Consider the following 18,179-nt stretch of genomic DNA (forward strand, 5'->3'; position numbering starts at 1 on the left):
TGATGTTTTGGCAGACTGGACTGCAATGGACCACTCTCTTAGGTAATTATGGACACAATGTTTTTCAGTATTTGTGTGCACGGCCGATGCATGCTTGCATGGCCCGACTTTGCAAATTTGTATTACCAATCCAAATGATCCATGCCCTCAAGTCGAGCCCTATAAGTAGTGTGGTCCATTAATCATCACCTGAATATATAATGAATATGTAAATACATTAATTATTTGGTTATAGGTGAACCGCCTGAGCCTTACACACACACACATATATATTGATTCGGTTCATTGGAATGTGACAAGAGTAATAGGTCAACTAACATGTTTAACATTTTGCTAGAGAGTATGCAAATTCGGAGCCTGTAAATGTGCACTTTAAAATTGCAAGAGGTTAATGAGTCAATATCTATCTTATATTGAGCCCGTTAATGATCCATCTTATTATATTGCAAGAGGTGGGAGTTTCACTTTATATCATCATATATTAAGACATATAATTTTTCATTCGAGAAATGTCACGTGATGCTACTAATTTACCTGTTATAATATGGTGAACGACGTAGTTGATATGTCATGATCGTATTGGTAAATAGATACACGTGTAAGTAATTAATTTTGTTCAATTTTATCAATGAATTTGACTATAGATCATTTGCTATTTAATTATGCTAGTTGAGCTCAGTGAACTCGTGACAAAACATCCCACGCCCTATAAAACCCACAACTAGCCTCTATATTGTGGTCAATTCAATTGGTGGTTATGGTTTTTGTCCAAATTCACTTCCTTTATTACAAAAGAAAAACTGTATATATAATTATAAGTACGTACATCCCTAGCTATAGTCTGGTTGAGTTTCCCGATTTCTTGAAAATGACCATGATCAAGCAAACTAGATACTTGTAAAGAATAAAACAACATATCGGTGGGGTTGAGCCCATCCCTACTTAGTTCATGAAAATACTAACAATCAGACATATTGAAAGTAACACTTCCATAATCCCCCATGGCAGTACAATGCTATAAATACATACCCAGGAGGGTGTTTTGATTACCTGCATGTGGACCATAATCTCTATCGTGTTCTTCATCTTAGCTTCACACCACTATGATATGATTACACTAGAAGATATGTATGCACAGGATCTAGCCTAGCTTGATTATACGATCGATCTCTTCTGAATCGTAATAATAATACAATATATATATATATATATATACACACAAACAATTAACCAAAGGAATTATAATTAAGAGCACGCGCGAGCTGCTTTGATTAAGGAAAAACTTAAGCCACGTCCCTTTCATTACCTCTACTCCCAAGTCTCAACCAAACCAAATGACACTTTGATCACATACCTAAAACCAAAGCCCTCTCTCTTCCTCCCCCACAGTACCTCTCCTCTTTTTAAAGTCACGAGACCCAGTACTGTCCCCAGCTTTGTTGTTTCAATTTTTTTAATTTATTCAGAGATGAGTCCAAAGGGGTTTGGCAGAGAAACTGATAGAGAACTTTCAAAGCTCTTTTTCTTCCACCATCACTCAACTAGCCTCTATATTGCAGTCTCAAACTGAAAGTCTTATTATTTTCTAAAAGCTTTAGTTCTCTCTCTATCTACCCATCTGAGAGAGAGAGAAGAGAGAGAGAGAGAGAGAGAAAGAGAGTGAGAGATAGAATACTTCGCCCTCACATTCACATTTTTATTTCTGTCTTTCTCTGTCGGTACCATGTAGGTCTTTCCCCCCCATCCCACTTTTCTCACCTGCTAATTGCTTCTCCCTTTTCTCTACCCCATCTCCTTCTCCCTCTCCTGCCCTTATACTTTATCCAATACTCTTTTTCTTTTTAACCCACCATTTACTGTTTCATATATGTACTACCTCTGTGGCTTTTAGCGTTGTATATTTATCTCTTGTTTTGATTTGCAGGCGACCTGATGAGGGCAACCCTTTAGACCTCAACAACTTGCCTGATGATCATTTCAGTAGAGATGGTAAACAAGTTGTCGAGGACAGCTTCTCTGGTACTTTTCAAATTTCTGATTACTACTACTACCGCCAAACCCAAACGGATCAACAATATCAAAACCCCCATATATCTTTTGAAAAGGGCTCACATTTCTTCTTTTCCTTTCTTTTTTTCTTTAATTTCTCCTTTTCAATCTTTTTCTTTTCTTTAAAAACGGATGAAAATCTGTTCTTTGCTTTTAAAGTTCAATTGACAAAATATATATTTCAAATCAAAAAGGTTAACTTAAATGGGGTATGAAGAAGATTGTGGATTTCAATTACTCTACTTTTTCCGTCTTAGAATGTGTTCATGATGATTTGGGTAATTAATTAATTTAGATAGGGCTGAGGTAGCTGGTAGGGGTTAGTTTAGTTGAGTTTAGTCTTATCGAAGTTGCTTTTATTGTCTGGGTTTTTAGTTGCAGGCTACAGAAAAAAGAAAAGCGGCGCAAAAGATGGAAAAGACGAGTGTGGGAAGGTCTACGAGTGTAGGTTTTGTTCCCTCAAGTTCTGCAAATCTCAGGCCCTTGGGGGACACATGAATCGCCATCGTCAAGGCAAGTCAATTTCATTTCTTTAATTATTTACACAAACTAAAACTAGTTGCCTTTATTTTTTTAAACATTATATTTGAGAAATTAATATTTAAAAAACACACAATTGGGGGCACTGGTTGTCCCATCAATGATTTAGCCATGAAGCGTCTTGGTCATTTCAAATAAGTCGAGTAAAAGGAAGTCGTGATTTGATTTGATCATTTGTGTTTCGTTTGTTGAAATTCTTGCTGGATCAATTAAAGGTCATGTACTTTTATATTTGATATTATATTTATATATGTTGTGTGATTTGATTTGATTTAATTTGTGTGTTGGGTCGGAATGGTCACCAGAAAGGGAGACAGAAACACTCAACAAGGCTCGTCAGCTAGTCTTCAGTAACGATAACCTAGCCGCCCCTCCTCCTCCTCACCTAGGGTATATATGCTTAATTTCTCTTCCTTTTATAAATTGCACTTTCTTTTCTTCTTTATGGTAATAAACAAATTGAATTATTACATTAATAATTGTTGTTTGTTTTGTAGATGCTGCCATCCAATTACACCGGCAGGATATCATCATCCGGCAGCTGCAGGCAACAACATTGGCGGTGACCCAACATTACCTCTCAGATTCCCAGCAAGAATGTTTTCTGGCTCTTCGTCAAGTACCCTCGTACCACCACCGCCTCCGCCGGCGGTGCCACAGCCAGGTGTTCAACCGCCTCAACAACCATATTTATACTCCTCTCCTTCGCGGCCCATGTCCTTCCCTGCTTCCCATTACCCTCACCATCAACACTCGGTCAATGATTATTATGTTGGACATGTTCTTAGCAGCACTAGTAGTAGTAGCCCCTCACAGTATGGTCATGGTCACCCAAATGTGAACTATGGAGCATCACCACCGGAGCCCGCCAACTACACTTGCATTGGTGCACCTGTGGGACCCGGAGGAGGAGGAGGAGGTGGAGGTGGAGGTGGTGGTAGAGACGGGTCACTGCACATGAACCAGGAGGAGGGATTGAATTGGAGCAGGAGCTATGCAGGGACACAGCAGCGTTTGGATCCTCCTCCTTCGATCAATCGATTTCAACCTGGCTTCTAATGTTAAAAACAAATTATTATTATTATTATTATTTTGTTTTTGTTTCTTCTGAGAGATAGTCTTGAAGTATTATTATTAGGGTCTCTGCCTCGACACGCCACCCACAATGGACAGAGGGAAAGAGAGAGACTTAACAAGCTGACAAATGGGGTCATGAGAGGAAGGAGATGAGAGAGGTTTTTTGGTATTTTCTACTGGGCCAGCTTTTAAGCTCATCGACACCCTCAGCAAGTTTGGCTTCAAGTTGTGGGGTTGGGGGGGCTTTCAACATTGGAAATCTGAAGAGGGGTGTCTTTTGTATGTGTGTATCACTTCTACTACCAAGTCTGAAAAGGGGAACTAGAAAGACCTTGTGGGACAACAAGTTAGATATGAACTGAAAGTTCTCAACCCCTTTTTGCATTTCTAGTTCGTTTTGCATGCCAATCAATTTTTCCTTTTTCTTTTTCTCGCTTTTTTCTATTTGCTTCCATTTGCCTTTTCCTATAGCATTTAATTATGCGGCAGCGTTTTGACCAGAGGAAAAGGGAGAGTTTCGCCCTCTTTTTTTTTTGGAATGAAATAAAGTTTAGGTGGAAGGGAGGAGGACAGAGGGGGTCGTAGCTTCTTTTTGGTTTTTACAAATTACCCAGTAAAAGGGTTTGTCGCCCTCCTTCTGGTTTCTGGGTCATATATGGTCACACCATGCTTGCACTGTAGGGAGCAATGACCTGTTGAGAACTCGCAATCCCATCAAACTTTTTACTGCAACTTCTCTCACCCAGAATCAATCAAATTTGTTGTCTGTAAGAGTTGCGCAAACTATACCCTTCCAAACTCCAAAGCATCTCCGGATCCCCACCGATATTACTCAGAGCCACAATGATAAGAGTAATTACTTTCCCTCCTCATCTAATTGCTAATTAGTAGTTGTTTTTCTATATTAAAACAATGATAAGAGTTATAAGTACTGCAAGAACAGCTCACCTTCTAAAATGAAAACCTTAATTACAAGTCTTTTCTCATTAGGTGTGGATTCAGTTGACAATTTTTCCTACGATATATGTCAAAGCATTTCGTCAAACAAAGAGCCTTATCATTCTATATATGCCAATTTATCCCATGTAAGACTTATATGTTTCAACGGTATAAAGCACTTACTTATGTACCCGATTTTAGAATTATCTTTTGGCCTCTCTTTTGTACGAAGAGAAAATCCATTTATCTATTAATGCATCATATGGGATGAATGATGTAAAATTCATTGTATATGTTTATATCGTGTGCATATCCATACTTAATATATTTGCATGAATTAATAATGATGTACATTTGAGAATGCATATACTTCCAAACATTCACATCTATGTTGAGATAGAAGGAACTTACTTGTTTGTCTATTTAGGTACAAGTGCATTTACTTCCAAACGACAAAGAAAGATTTACAAAGTGATGAAATTTTTCACCAAATAAAAATTACCAATTACCATGTTTTTAATTCGAACTAGGAGGGTAGGGGGGATAGGTGTGTTTCTCATTTTCTGTGAAAAAAAAAAATGGGGAGAAGGCTTTGGCCTTTTCTACTGGTTTTCTTTTCTATTGGTTGTATTTGTCTAATTCCGATCGAACATTGGCACTCTGAGACATATGGACTCATGAACTTGAATCCAATTAAATATTGGTAGCGTGGTGGTGGGTTCCCTATTAAGCGTCTCTTAAATTCGGGAGACTTGACAAAGTGATTAGGACACTTTATTGCAGGCCATAGCCATGAGGCTTAACAGAGCAACCTATTTTTCGGCCAATTGCTGGGCTTGAATAGTGAAGACGATTAGGGGTTCAGGTGCTTAAAAGTGCAACTTGAAGTGACCGAAGATTGGTAGGGAGGTGGGGCAACAGGAGCTACACAAGAGACAGAGATACTTGAAGAAGAAAGCAGCCCTAACCCTAGCTAGTAGCCCTAACACGTACAGGCTAAACCTGCAAACATATAAATCATAGGTTAAGCTGGACTGCAACATCTACGCCGCTGCTTGTTTGCAGATAAGAGATCAGTGTGTTAACTATTGGAACTACATATCTGAGGCCCATACTGGGTTCTGCTAGCTAGTGCTTAACCTGATTTGGTTACAAGCTAAAACCTAGCTGGACCCACAAGCACATATGCATAACTCAAGATCCTTCAACTTATTTTATTTTATTAGCTAGTTTGAAGAAAAGAGGGCAAGTGTTTGGAACTTTCGATCCTAACTAGCTGCATATTCAGTAGATGATGATACATGAATTTGGAGATGGTCCTAATCAAATCTAGCCATATCTTAACTAGCATGTAATTGGTGATTGAACTAATTAAGATATTAATTATGATAATTACTTAAGGTATAATTGGTGGCACGTAATTGGATGAGCTGCCTTCATCGTCTTCTTGGCGTTTCCTGTTTAAACGTTTGGTAAGTATAAGTATACGTATAAATACTTAACCACCTCAAAAATCTTCACTTTTGCAGAGCAAATCACAAACTAGGTCAGACTGGATGTTCGAGCATTGAATAAGTGATGACTCAAGAGCGGCTGGCCCACCATAAATATGTAAAATAAAGATATAAAGTTAAGAAACATTTGATTATTTGATGTGTTTCTTTCGTTGAAGTCGATTTTTGTTTTAATAATTAATTCACTGACAACTAACTGCTGTATTTGCAGCTATCTATAGCAGCAGCAGTATATTAAAAAAGGACAAGGATAAACAGAACAAAGCTATATAGATCTTTATTATTACCAAGAAAAAAAAACATAAAATCCTCAAGGAAAATAAATTAGTTAAAATAACTTTCAGCGTTGAAATGTCCTAGTAATTAATCTGATTGATTATTTTAACTGTTTACTGAATTTGTACTCATCTATATTTCCTCTTTATATATGAACGAACTTGTACTGTTTTTATTTATTATTTTAGAATTAGCGATGGATATATTGCATTGAAGAAGGGGGCATTTATCCTGGAATTCTAACGGGTGACCAAAGCGGGGACGGGAGGGACCTCACTACTGAGGTAAACCCCTTGGTCTGTACTGTTTTAATAATATAATTAAGTTAATTACAAGAAAACAGAGCAACCATATTGGAATGCAGCAAGTATAGTATATTATACTCTCTCTTTCTCATATGTGCGATCCCGAGACCGCAAGACATGATATATATAATGAAGAAAGGTACGACACTGTATCTATATGTATTGGTTGACAAAGATCGGGGCTCACAGAGAGAGAGGGGGATGGATCGGGGATAATTAAGTAGAGTCGGTTTTGAGATAGAGACTGAAGATTTGATATATGAGAGGTCCATAGTGCATGTATAAACTTCAAAATAGCCTCAACAAAAGTAGACGGCAAATCAACTATAGACTCAACTTAGTTCATTCATATTTCTAATAGTAAATTTGCTTTACACTTTTCAAATTCAACTTGCCTTACTTGCAACCATTCACTTTATATTTCAACGTGTAATGAGTTGGTGTTTTAAGTTTTGATTCTCCAATTTATTGTGGTGATTCCCTCTAAAATTGTTGTACATAATTAATTATCTGTTTTATTATTAAAATTCATTAATACAATCGACAATGTGTTGGCCAAAAATGGCCTTTTTCCTTATTCCCTTTTTGAAATTTTGTTCCATATTTCCTGGATAATAATCTACCTATTTTGGAATTTGGATTTTATTTATTGTACCTAGTTTTTTCATGGATAATAATCTACCTATTTTTTTCATAGATAATAATTTACCTATTACCTTTTATGAGTAATAATTTATCTTTTATTTTATCCTATGAGTCATATGATGTAATATACGTAGGCATGAAAATGTTAACGTACATAATATCATCTAATTAAAGTACATTTTTTTTTTGGGCATTGTACTTATTAGAATATATATATATATATATATATAATTATATAATTGGAGGGTGTATGTTTGAACTAATTTGATTGTAGGCCATTATTACAGGAGTGTAAACATAAATGTACAATGAGAGGTATTATTTATTTGCATAAAATTAGGGGATAAAAAATGGTCAGCCACCAAATAAAGATCTAGTGGCATGATTTGTTAATAAATCAACTTACATAGACACATTGTCATCCAATTTTAAAATTGAATTTTACTTAAGCGTTGTATTATTAGAGGGTTTTGTCTATGATTTTTGAGTTACAAGGATAGCATGACCCTATTTCCAATCAACTTATATTAAACTAATAATCTAGCATATCTTTGAGCAGTTTTATAGTTAATTATTTGGGGTTGAGTTAATGAACTGACCTGAGATACGTCCCTCTCTCTGCAGTGCGTTTGCGTGTGATCAGTTCTGTGTGCACTGTAGCACTGTGAGATGGGAAAAGAAGAAAGACAAACTAGCTAGGTCTTGTTGTCTTTCAAGTACGAAAATAGTTTAGCTCACAATGCCTCATTTAATGGCTTCTATCAATAATTGCAAAAAGAACTGACCTTCAGTTAATAGTATTTCTGCCTTCTATGAAAACTAGCTATACCTAGGCAACCCAATTGGACCGCTGGAAATTTCTTTTGTTTTTTGTTGCCTCAAAGATTCTAAAACCTAATGGCCAAAATAAAAAGAAGAGAGAGAGAGAGAGAGAGAGAGAGAGAGAGAGATCCTACAACAAACCTAGTTATATGTATATAATTTCCATGACAAAAGTTGCATTACCCACATTATATATTTTGCCACATCATATTTGAAGCTTCGTTCAGAAAAGAGAAAGAAAAAAACCATATATAATAATAATCTTCATGGTTGACTAATTTATTTTCGCTTCTTTTCATAGGTCATATTTGACTAATTTTAGTTGGTAAGATGGAGATGCGAATCAAATTATTAATTCACATTGCAAAATATTTCAAAAAAATTAGAATTACACTGTAACAAGTTCGTATCAAACAGTTTTGTACTTAAATTTTTGAGAAGAGAGAAATGCCAAACAGCTTCAATTTGATTTGACTAGTTACAAAGATAATCGTATTTATATTGTTTAGCTCAAAAGCATGTGTAAGTGCATTAAAAGCAACGGCTCTGATGATGATAGTATCTGAAGTGGATTTGTATTAATCTGAAAATAGCACCACTTTAGGAAGCCTAAGATGATTCTAATTATAGTCCACGCAGAGCTAAATAGAGCCAACGGCAACCGGGAACTGCCCTTGTTTGGTTACTTTACAAATATATATCAAACAAAAAAAACAGCCACCACTTAGTCCACAACAGTAATTAAGTACCATGCGTATAGGCTTAGGGGCCTGGCTAGTAGGAAAGTTGCATGTGTTGTTGTGTTTTTTCAGATTTTAAATTAATTATATATATATATAAAAGATAAATAGATATAGATAGATATAAAAGAGAAGAGATGATGAAGCAGCAGCAGCTAGGGTAGCAGTAGGTGAGTCTGAAGGGAAGGGAGCGACCAATGGAAAATATAGGATTTAAAAACGAAATTCAAGACGAAAACGACCCTTCATTTCAACAATATCAATGTGGGTTGTTGGTGTAGATCACGCGGTTGAGGGAAGCGCACCTCTTATGGCATGTTATGATTCAAACCAGGCTTTCTTTTTTGGTGCGCTGTTGTTATGTAGCTTTGTCTAGCTACCTCTGTCGTCTCTCGTCGTCCTTATTACTTCTCCATCCATCTGCTGCTAATTATCATGTTACATCTTTTTCACACACACATGCACAGTGCACTCACTCTATCTCCGTGGCATGGCACAGTCTATATATATATATATAATATAAGTGTATGTATGTACGGCGAGTGTGGCTTTCAGAACTGTTTGCTGAAGTTTCATGCATGAGTCTTTTGAGAGGAAAGAGACGTGGGTTTTGTGTTTGCATGAGAGAGGGCATGTCGTTGAGAAGTGTGACTATATGATATGTACAAGTATGCATCAGGTAATGTAAACTTGTCTCTGCCTCCCCACAACCATTAGCTTAGCTAGATTTGTATCTTTATATATATATATATATATATATATATATAAGTATATGCAGTGCAGCCTTAATTAGCTCTAGGCTCTAGCTAGCTAGGGCAATAGAGGGATCTATATAACTTTTACCTGGAACCTATAGCCTATAGAGGTCTTTCTCTCAGCCTTCTGTGGCTGTGAAATCTGTGATATGTATATATGGCAGTATCGTGTAGATCGGATCGGACTCTCTGGGAAAGCAAACAAGAATGTTTTGGTTTGTTCTGATCTATGTCAAACTTTTCTCTGTGGGTTTTTGGCTTTGCCTTCAGTTTCTCTGGTTGTTTTTTAACCAATCACGGTTTGCCACTTCAGGTTATTACTGTATACTGTGGCTCTCCCTCCTCCTATCCTATCCTATATTATATGCCTTTTTCTATCTTCGGAAAAGAAAAAACTTACCAGACGAGTTACTGGTGGTGGTGTACGTAAAATATATTGTTTCTCCTTCTTAGTAAGAAGTTTTAATTATTAAAGCAACAGATCCATCGACGATATATATGCAGATATGTTACATAATCCACTGCCCGCAGATTAAAACATATGAATGAATCTAAGTCTTGAGAAGAAAAGTGGAACCCTTTACTCCGAACATAATGATTTGTGAGGTCTTGCTAAAGACTTTTCTTTTTCTTTTTTCTGTCCAAGAAGTCCAAAACATGGCTCATGGACGGCCATGAAGCTTAAGAATCCTAGGACTTGGTGTGAAATAAAGAGCAGGTGCCTTCCAATTTAAACACAACACAAAATAAGTTCAAGAAAAGAGATTGCAATAGATAACAGTTGGTGAATGTTAGAGAAAAACAAATGAGTTCTTGACCATCACAAGATACAAGATATACAAATGATCATATTCGTCAATACAGTATAATCCTCAGCACCTTCTTTAAAAACTATTGGAAAGTGTATTCCATGGTGTAACGTATGCTTTCTTATGTGCTGTTCCTGCTGTGCACCTTGATCCAATTATTCATTTGAGCACTACAAGGACTTAACCAGCTCTGCAGCGGAACGGGCAGCAGCAGATGCACGCTCAGCAGAGGCAATGGCAGCTCGAGCTCTCTCCAGGATCTCAGATGATTTTGGTCTTGTCTCCCTTTTGGTATCACTAACTGCTACCGCTTTATCATCATTAATCGATGGTTGAATCTCATTAGTGTATGATGTGTGTGTCTCCCTTAAAGGTCTTGGAGCATGAAGGTACTTAGGTTCTTGTTTAATATCTGCAGCCACAATAGAGTGTGCCCCATTAGAAGGTGAAGAACTAAAAGAGCCTTGTTTTGCCGGAGCTTGAGAAGGTGCAGCTCCACCACTTACGTGCTTGGATCCACCCTACAGATAATGGCAAAAAGACCACAGTCATTGTAATTACAGAGTAAATAACATAAAAGAAATGTACTAATATATTTCAAATTCTGCAATAGACAATATGCCTGAACAGATATGGAATGACATAAAGTGTAATTGTTGATTAACATGCCAAATCAAAACCAAGAAATTCCCATATCATGAATATGCTTGTGAAAGCATGAGCAGCACACACAAGAAACTCCCATATCATGAGAAGTTGCACAGAGTGTCTAGTCATTATTCTGATGGACCAAATGATGTCAGAAGATTAAGCTACACCTAATCCGTTTGAAAATGGAAAAGAACTTAATTTGGTAAAAGTACCAGCAGATCTTCATGCGTTTTACTGAATTCTGCTTCAGTATTAGAAGAATCCCAATTCAGATTGTACTCTTGTGCAATTTCCTTCAAGACCCTAAGCCTGGCCTCTCCAGATGGAGCACTAACTGAAAGCTTCTCAATTATCTGCCAAAATTACATTTAAAGAATTGAAAAAGTGGTATCAGTTTTTGATCAATATTGGTTGTTCATGCAGAGATTCACAATTGCATATGCAACAAAATACTTAACAGTTCGGTTGACCCCAGAATCAGGACGAAGCTCAGACGCAGCTGATACAAATTCCTTTCCATATTTTGCTGTAAACAGATTTTTGATCTGCAATAAATCTGGAACTTCTGAACATCTTGGGGAAGCAAAAGTTATGCTTGATATAGCTTCTCGTAATTCTGGTGGACACTCCCTGTAAGGAGAAAAATGGTTAAAAATTGAGTGGCATAAACAAATTATATTGACATACATGTGTGCAGAAATAACAGAATTTCAAGATGCCTGCTGGTCAAGAAATTGAAAAACGCACAATACTCAGTGTTTCCTACCCCCATTAGTATATCATGATATAAACTCCAATGTACTTTCTTAATGTAATACACCTGATGCTTTACATGTCATATTTGACAATTACCAACAATCAATGGATTTACCTCTGGCTTTCAATAATGGGAACACGTGCAAGGACAAATTCACAGAACAGCTCCAATATCTCATACGCAGCCCATATGTCTTGCTCTCGTATAACATGCTCCACCTGACCAGATTATGAAATGCTCACCAAAGCTATCAATAATAATTCAAACATGAATTAAATTTTAATCAAATAGGCATTGATATCTTTGAGTATAGTTTTGAAAGTTGTACCCGAATTCGAGCTATTGCTTCTTGGCCAGCCTGCAAAAATTGCGCAATTTCCTTGCGCATCTGTTTGAGCTGCACATCTCTCTTGTTTTGCAGCAATTTCATGCGTGAAATAGCCAAGTTCAAACATGTTTTGCTACAAAACAACTACCAAGGTTAAGACTTTACCGAATTACAAGAGCAATTCAAACAAGTAGACAGATATTTGACTCCAAGTCTCAATATTTGATAATCACACGCGGCAGAGTTAAGAAACAACCAAATTACTAGAGACAACGAATATCTAGCGCCAACAGAAAAAACTATCCAAAAATATTGACGAGAAATGCACAAAATCGATCAAAAATATTTTAATGAAAGAAACCCATATGCTGAAATGCATTAATGATTGGGTGCCTCGAAGAATCCAGAATTTCGAGAACATATTGTTCACTAATTAAACTGCAATTCTACGAAAACTTAGAATTATGGGTTCAAACTTGAAAGTAAAGTTGACCGACAGAAATTATACGAAATCAAATCATGATAAGCAAAGAATAAGGATTTGAATAACAGAAACAAACATATAATAAAGGGATGAGATTCAGGGGCCAAGGCAAATGGGTATGACCTACCACTTTGTACCAAAAACGCCTCTGTTGAAAAGCTGGTTTAAGAGAGACATGGATGACGGATGCCTATATGAAGACGATGAGCCTCTTGTAGATAATCTCGATCGCTTAATGAAGTCCTTTCAGACTACGATTTATAGTTTCTGGGGGAACAATTGCAGAAAATCAACTACTTTTCTTCAACTTCTGGGTCAAGCTCTGTTTGGCATAGCGTTCAAGTTTTCGTTTTTTATGTACCAACTCTGCTGGATCAGTGCCTCTCTTTTTTCAACCAATTTTTACTTATACTCGGATGACAGCTCTAAATCTTCAATAATGTCGGACCCAAAAAAAATTACATGGAATATTTTTTTGTTTTGTTTGTTTATATCATATTTAAATCAATTTACCATTATTATGTTATTGACACTAAATAATGGGATATTTTTCAAAGGTCGATGAATAAGTTTTTATAATTTTTTATTTTTTTTTAATAGAGAAGACAATATGATTTTATTCATTAGAGGAAAAGAGACGAGTACAAAAGGTAGGCTCATATCCGAAAAACTACTTATTACAATCTTCAAATAGAACATCTATAAGAAAATCAGGGGGCCCTTCGAACCAAGAGATAGAACTCTTTGTAAAAAGAGCGAAACGTGACTGCCTTGGCGGCGGATATGGAAATAACCATCCCCAATGACATGAGACAACAAAACCTTGGTAACCTCTATCACAGGATTGATGAAGGACCTATTAATAAAGTTAGCACCAAGAAATGTAACAATCTTGAGCGAATCACTTTCAAAACAAACTTTGCTAAACTCCATTTCTACTGCCAAAGAGGCTCCCTCCCTTGCAGCAAAAGCCTCCACTTGTGAAACTGAATGCACATTGTCCACGTGCAAGGTTCACCCTACTAGGAAACATCCTTGTGACTCCCTTGCTACAACACCCACCCCACCCACCTTGTCCTCTGATAACCAAGCTTCGTCAACATTAATTTTAATAGTCTCCCCATTTGATTTTGCCCACTGTTGTTGGCTCGTACCCCCATTTCCTTTACCCGTTGCTTCCCTTACTTGCAAAAATTCATGCAATTTACTCATTGCTCGACAACTAGTAGCCTCAGGATGTTCCTCCTTGTTATGCCAAAGCTTCCCATTTCGTGTCTCCCAAATTGACCATCCCAACATCATAAAAATAGCAAAGTCAGATTTGGAGAGTAATCTAGCTTTATCTAACACCCACTCACAAGAAGACTATTCAAAATTTAGTAAAGATGCTCGTGCCAATGGTGAACTGCACCAAACACCTATTGCAAAGGGGCATGTGCTAAGAATATTTAGAGCAGATTATGTCAAATAAAGTAGGGCAAATATTCATATATGCTCGTATATGCTCATATACGTTTATCTCCAATATAGAGGTATTTATAAGGAAGTACAACCCCAAATAAAATATGAAATAAATATAAATTACAATAGAAAATAAATCTCAATTATAATAGGACTAGATAAATGGGTAAGTAACCAAAATCATAACTAAGTAAGGACTCGCCAACACTCCCCTTGAAGTTGGGGCATAGACATTTCGCACGCCCAACTTGACAAGCTAGTCATAAAACACCATACTCGACATTGACAAATCGAACGAGTGAAACAACTGACAAACCCTAACAAATAGGGCACATAAAAGAACACATAAAAGCATAACACAGAAATCATGTGAGCATGGCAATAGGTAAGGGAAAACACAGAAACCTTGTGAGCAGGACAGTAGATAAGGCAGAACACAGAAATCCTGTGAGCATGTCAATAGATAAGGCAGAACACAGAACCCTTTGAGCATGGCAGTAGATAAGGCAGAACATAGAAATCCTGTGATCACATCAGTAGATATGGCAGAACACAGAAATCTTGTGAGCACGACAATAGGTAAGTATGAAACATATTCAACAAACTAGGTTCCATAGTGTGTGTAGGGGCTTTTTTTCTTCCGGCAGTTACAAATGGGCTGGGCTTCCGTAAGGAGCGAACTAATGAGGTTATTCCCTGTGCCTGAGTTCAAAGATCAAGCATCAAGAATGCTTCGAAAGGATAGTGAAGCCTTAGGAAACACATTGGTTACCTTCACCAACAAAAATAACAACAGCTTACAGATAAATTCTTGGCTTCGCATGAGAAGCTTGTGGCATGGAAGCTAAGCATTCATGAGTTTAGCATGAGAGAGAGAGAGAGAGAGAGAGAGAGAGAGAGAGAGAGAGAGAGAGAGAGAGAAATGGCTGCGCTTTCCTATGAGAAACAGAGTTTTTAAGGCATGAGGGAAGGGATTCTAAGAGGATTCATTGATAAGAGAGATGGGGAGAGAGAGGAGGGCAATGGGTGTTTTTCCGGCAGCTTGATAGAGGCTCTGTCAAGTGTTAGAACAGCATGCCAAGAGGGTAAACTAAGGAGAAGGAAGATGAACTTAGCACGAAATTGCTAGGTTTTGGAAGTAAAAGAGGAAGCTTGCTCTCTGGTTGTGGTTTTGGCTAGAGGTGAAGTATTAGATGTTTTGGGTAATTTTTCAGCAGCCTGACAAAAGCTATGTCAGACTCTGGAATGGCTTGCCATAAGAGAAAATGGGAGAAGATGGATGAATATGGCACAAAATTGCAGAGTTTCAGAGATGACATATGAAGCTTGCTCTCTAGATGTGGGTTGAGATGATGGGTAGGAAATGCCTCTTTTTATAGGCGCTGGAAGCTACTTTTTTCCAAGAAACCCTAATGGTTTCTATCCAATTTGGCCAAGTCTTTCCCTTCTTTTCTCCCCTCATCCCTTCAATCATCCTATTTTGGTGAAATCAACTCTTCCTATTTGTACAAAATTAAGGATTTTTGGGAGCTCAATGCTCTTCCCACAGCCACTTTAGTGGAAAACTCCTATTTTCAGCCATCTTTTTTCCTTCTTTTCTCCCATCTTGTATGGCTAGATCTGATGGGGGGAAAGAAATGGGTATGTACACTGGTTTGAATAGTGTTTTGCTCAAGTATCCTTTAGGTTTTTTGGATGGCTTGTGTTGGGATTTGTCTTTGGCCATGTGCTGGAGATTCCCAGCAGCCTACAGATGTGAGTGGCCTTTAGCTTTGGTTGTGGTCTTATCTCCAATTAAGTGCTGGAAGATGCATATATTTTTCTTGGTTGCTTGGACCTTTCTAAGGTGATGGGCTAGTTCACTAAAGGGATGAGCCAACTTCCCAAAGTGATGGGCTATCTTTTCTAAGGTAATGGGCTATTTTCTCTCCTTTTTCCTTACCCACATATTTGGACTCAAGAAATAGGCTTGAGTTTCGGGCCTCATAAGCAGCCCAAAACTTCCATTTCTTGGCTCATCAATGGGCCTCATGAAAACTCGTAACCATCCATACCACAACCCGTTTAGCAAGCCCCAGGCATTTGTGTGGCTTGGGCCCACTTAAGCTTGTAGCGTGGCCTGTTGCTTATTTGCTTGGCATGGCACGTGTGCAAACGTATATGATAAACTCTTGCGTATACCCAAATTCGGTTTCTTCCCAAGTTAGGTGTCGGACTCGGCCAAAAATTTATTACGGCCAAACAGTGGATTTTTTGGGCCTCAACAATGTGCATCATCTAAATTTTTACGGTAGTATCATCAATTTTCCACTTTTCAAATTGTGGATCTTTGGAATCTAGAGTCACGAGTTAGGTAACCCAATTTTCTTTGTGAAGTAGCATAGAGTTTAATCATTGAAGCCCAAATCACATGGTTGGATCCATTCAATTTGAATCCCAATAGTAGGTTGGTGGACGATCAAAGCACAGCAACATCATCGGCAATGACCATAGCAACGAAAAGTGAAGCAAACAAAGGCAACATCAACGGCGGCATCAATGGCCACGTCAACGACATTAGAAAAAAGAAAATTACGAATTCTTCCATATCAACTGTAACTAATTCAAGCAGACACAACTTCTCTTCCCTCCACCTATCACCCTAAAGAGAAGGGGTCGTTGGAGTTAAGAAATAGGCAATATATTCATAGGAGTATGTCAAGGTAATGGGGATATGTCAATAAACATATTATTTTCACTCCCCCTCCCCCCTTTGAAAAGGAGAGGAGGAGAGCACTTAAATTGCAAGGATAACGCAAGCACAAGTCATAAGAAAACCTAAGCTCTGATACATGTCAAACAAAGTATGGCAAATATTCAGATATGCTCGTATATGCTCATATCATTTCATCTCCAATATGGAGGTATTTATAAGGAAGTACAACCCTAAATAAAATATAAAATAAATCTAAATTACAATAGGAAATAAATCTCAATTATAATAGGACTAGATAAATGGGTAAGTAACCAAAATCTTAACATAGTAAAGAATCAAAATCCTAAGTAAAGACTCGCCAACAGATTCCAACCGCTAACTATAGAAAACACAGCCATGATCAACTTTTACTCTTTTTGGTTGTAAATTTGTCATATTGGGAGAATGTCAGAGCAAACACGCCACCAGAACATTTTCACCCTCTCTGGCACTTGGGTTGTCCAAATAGCTGACCAAATTTCGGTAGAACCATGACCATTCGTGGAAGAAGATGCGGCATTCCTCGCTTTGGCTGCATGGTCCTTCTCCTTGCAACATGATAAGCACTCTTCACCGTGAATTGGCCTTTCTTATCAAGGTTCCGTATTAAATTGTCTTTTACCCTCCTCAAGCTTAGGGGAATGGAACGAATAAGCTCCACCTCTTCAAGAAAATAAAAAAAAAAAGGTTATGCAAGAGAGGTACATTCCATGTTCTTGTATTATCATGAATGAGGTCAGCAACTTTAGTATGGACACAATCTGCAGGTTTAGATGAAAAAACACTTGGAAAGTAGATGGTGGGGGACCCATCTATCGCTCCAAATATTTATCTCCTCACCGCTTTCCACTTGTCATCGAGAACCACAAATTAAAAGCTTTCTGGCATCACAGATACTCTTCCAAACACAAGAACTATGAGGGGAAACCACGGCCTCCAGAAAAGAGTGGTTGGGAATAATACTTTGCTTTTAAAACTTGTGCCGTTACAGAATCTGGTTGTTGTAGCAGCCTCCAACCCTGCTTTGCCAGAAGAGCTAAGTTAAAATCATAGAGATTTCTGAAGCCGAGGCCACCATCTGCCTTTGGTAAGCACAATTTGTCCCAAGAGAGCCAATGGATCGTCTTGTCATCATTTGAACTATTCCACCAAAAAGAAGCCATCATCCTGTTTAAATCATCACAAAAGTACTTAGGTAATAGGAAACAGCTCATAGTAAATATAGGTATAGCCTGTGCCACTACTTTTATTAAAATCTCCCTTTCCATCTCTGCAATCTTTTCCAAATCCCTC

General features: G+C 37.6%; 2 protein-coding genes across 3 annotated transcripts; one reads left to right on the top strand and one right to left on the bottom strand.

Annotated features, from left to right (window-relative positions):
* Positions 1 to 1,467: 1,467 nt before the first annotated feature.
* On the top strand, positions 1,468 to 4,098 carry LOC117614559 (zinc finger protein JAGGED-like). Of its 2 annotated transcripts, none has more exons than XM_034343415.1 (5): positions 1,468 to 1,725; positions 1,925 to 2,019; positions 2,425 to 2,562; positions 2,895 to 2,979; positions 3,087 to 4,098. In XM_034343415.1, coding segments are annotated over exons 1-5 (882 nt in total). In that variant the 5' UTR covers positions 1,468 to 1,723; the 3' UTR covers positions 3,649 to 4,098. The 2 variants fall into 2 exon arrangements, with proteins under 2 accessions (XP_034199306.1, XP_034199307.1); XM_034343416.1 differs by having other exon boundaries at positions 2,431 to 2,562.
* Positions 4,099 to 10,411: 6,313 nt separating this feature from the next.
* LOC117613852 (IST1 homolog) lies at positions 10,412 to 13,135 on the bottom strand. Its single transcript, XM_034342450.1, has 6 exons — positions 12,819 to 13,135; positions 12,208 to 12,340; positions 11,994 to 12,097; positions 11,581 to 11,752; positions 11,335 to 11,475; positions 10,412 to 10,992 (listed from the first exon to the last, which is right to left on the bottom strand). Exons 1-6 carry the CDS (start codon positions 12,866 to 12,868, stop codon positions 10,642 to 10,644), a joined length of 951 nt encoding a protein of 316 aa, XP_034198341.1. The 5' UTR covers positions 12,869 to 13,135; the 3' UTR covers positions 10,412 to 10,641.
* Positions 13,136 to 18,179: the final 5,044 nt, after the last annotated feature.

This window comes from Prunus dulcis, chromosome 1, assembly GCF_902201215.1.
Source record: "Prunus dulcis chromosome 1, ALMONDv2, whole genome shotgun sequence".
Classification (NCBI taxonomy): Eukaryota; Viridiplantae; Streptophyta; class Magnoliopsida; order Rosales; family Rosaceae; genus Prunus; species Prunus dulcis.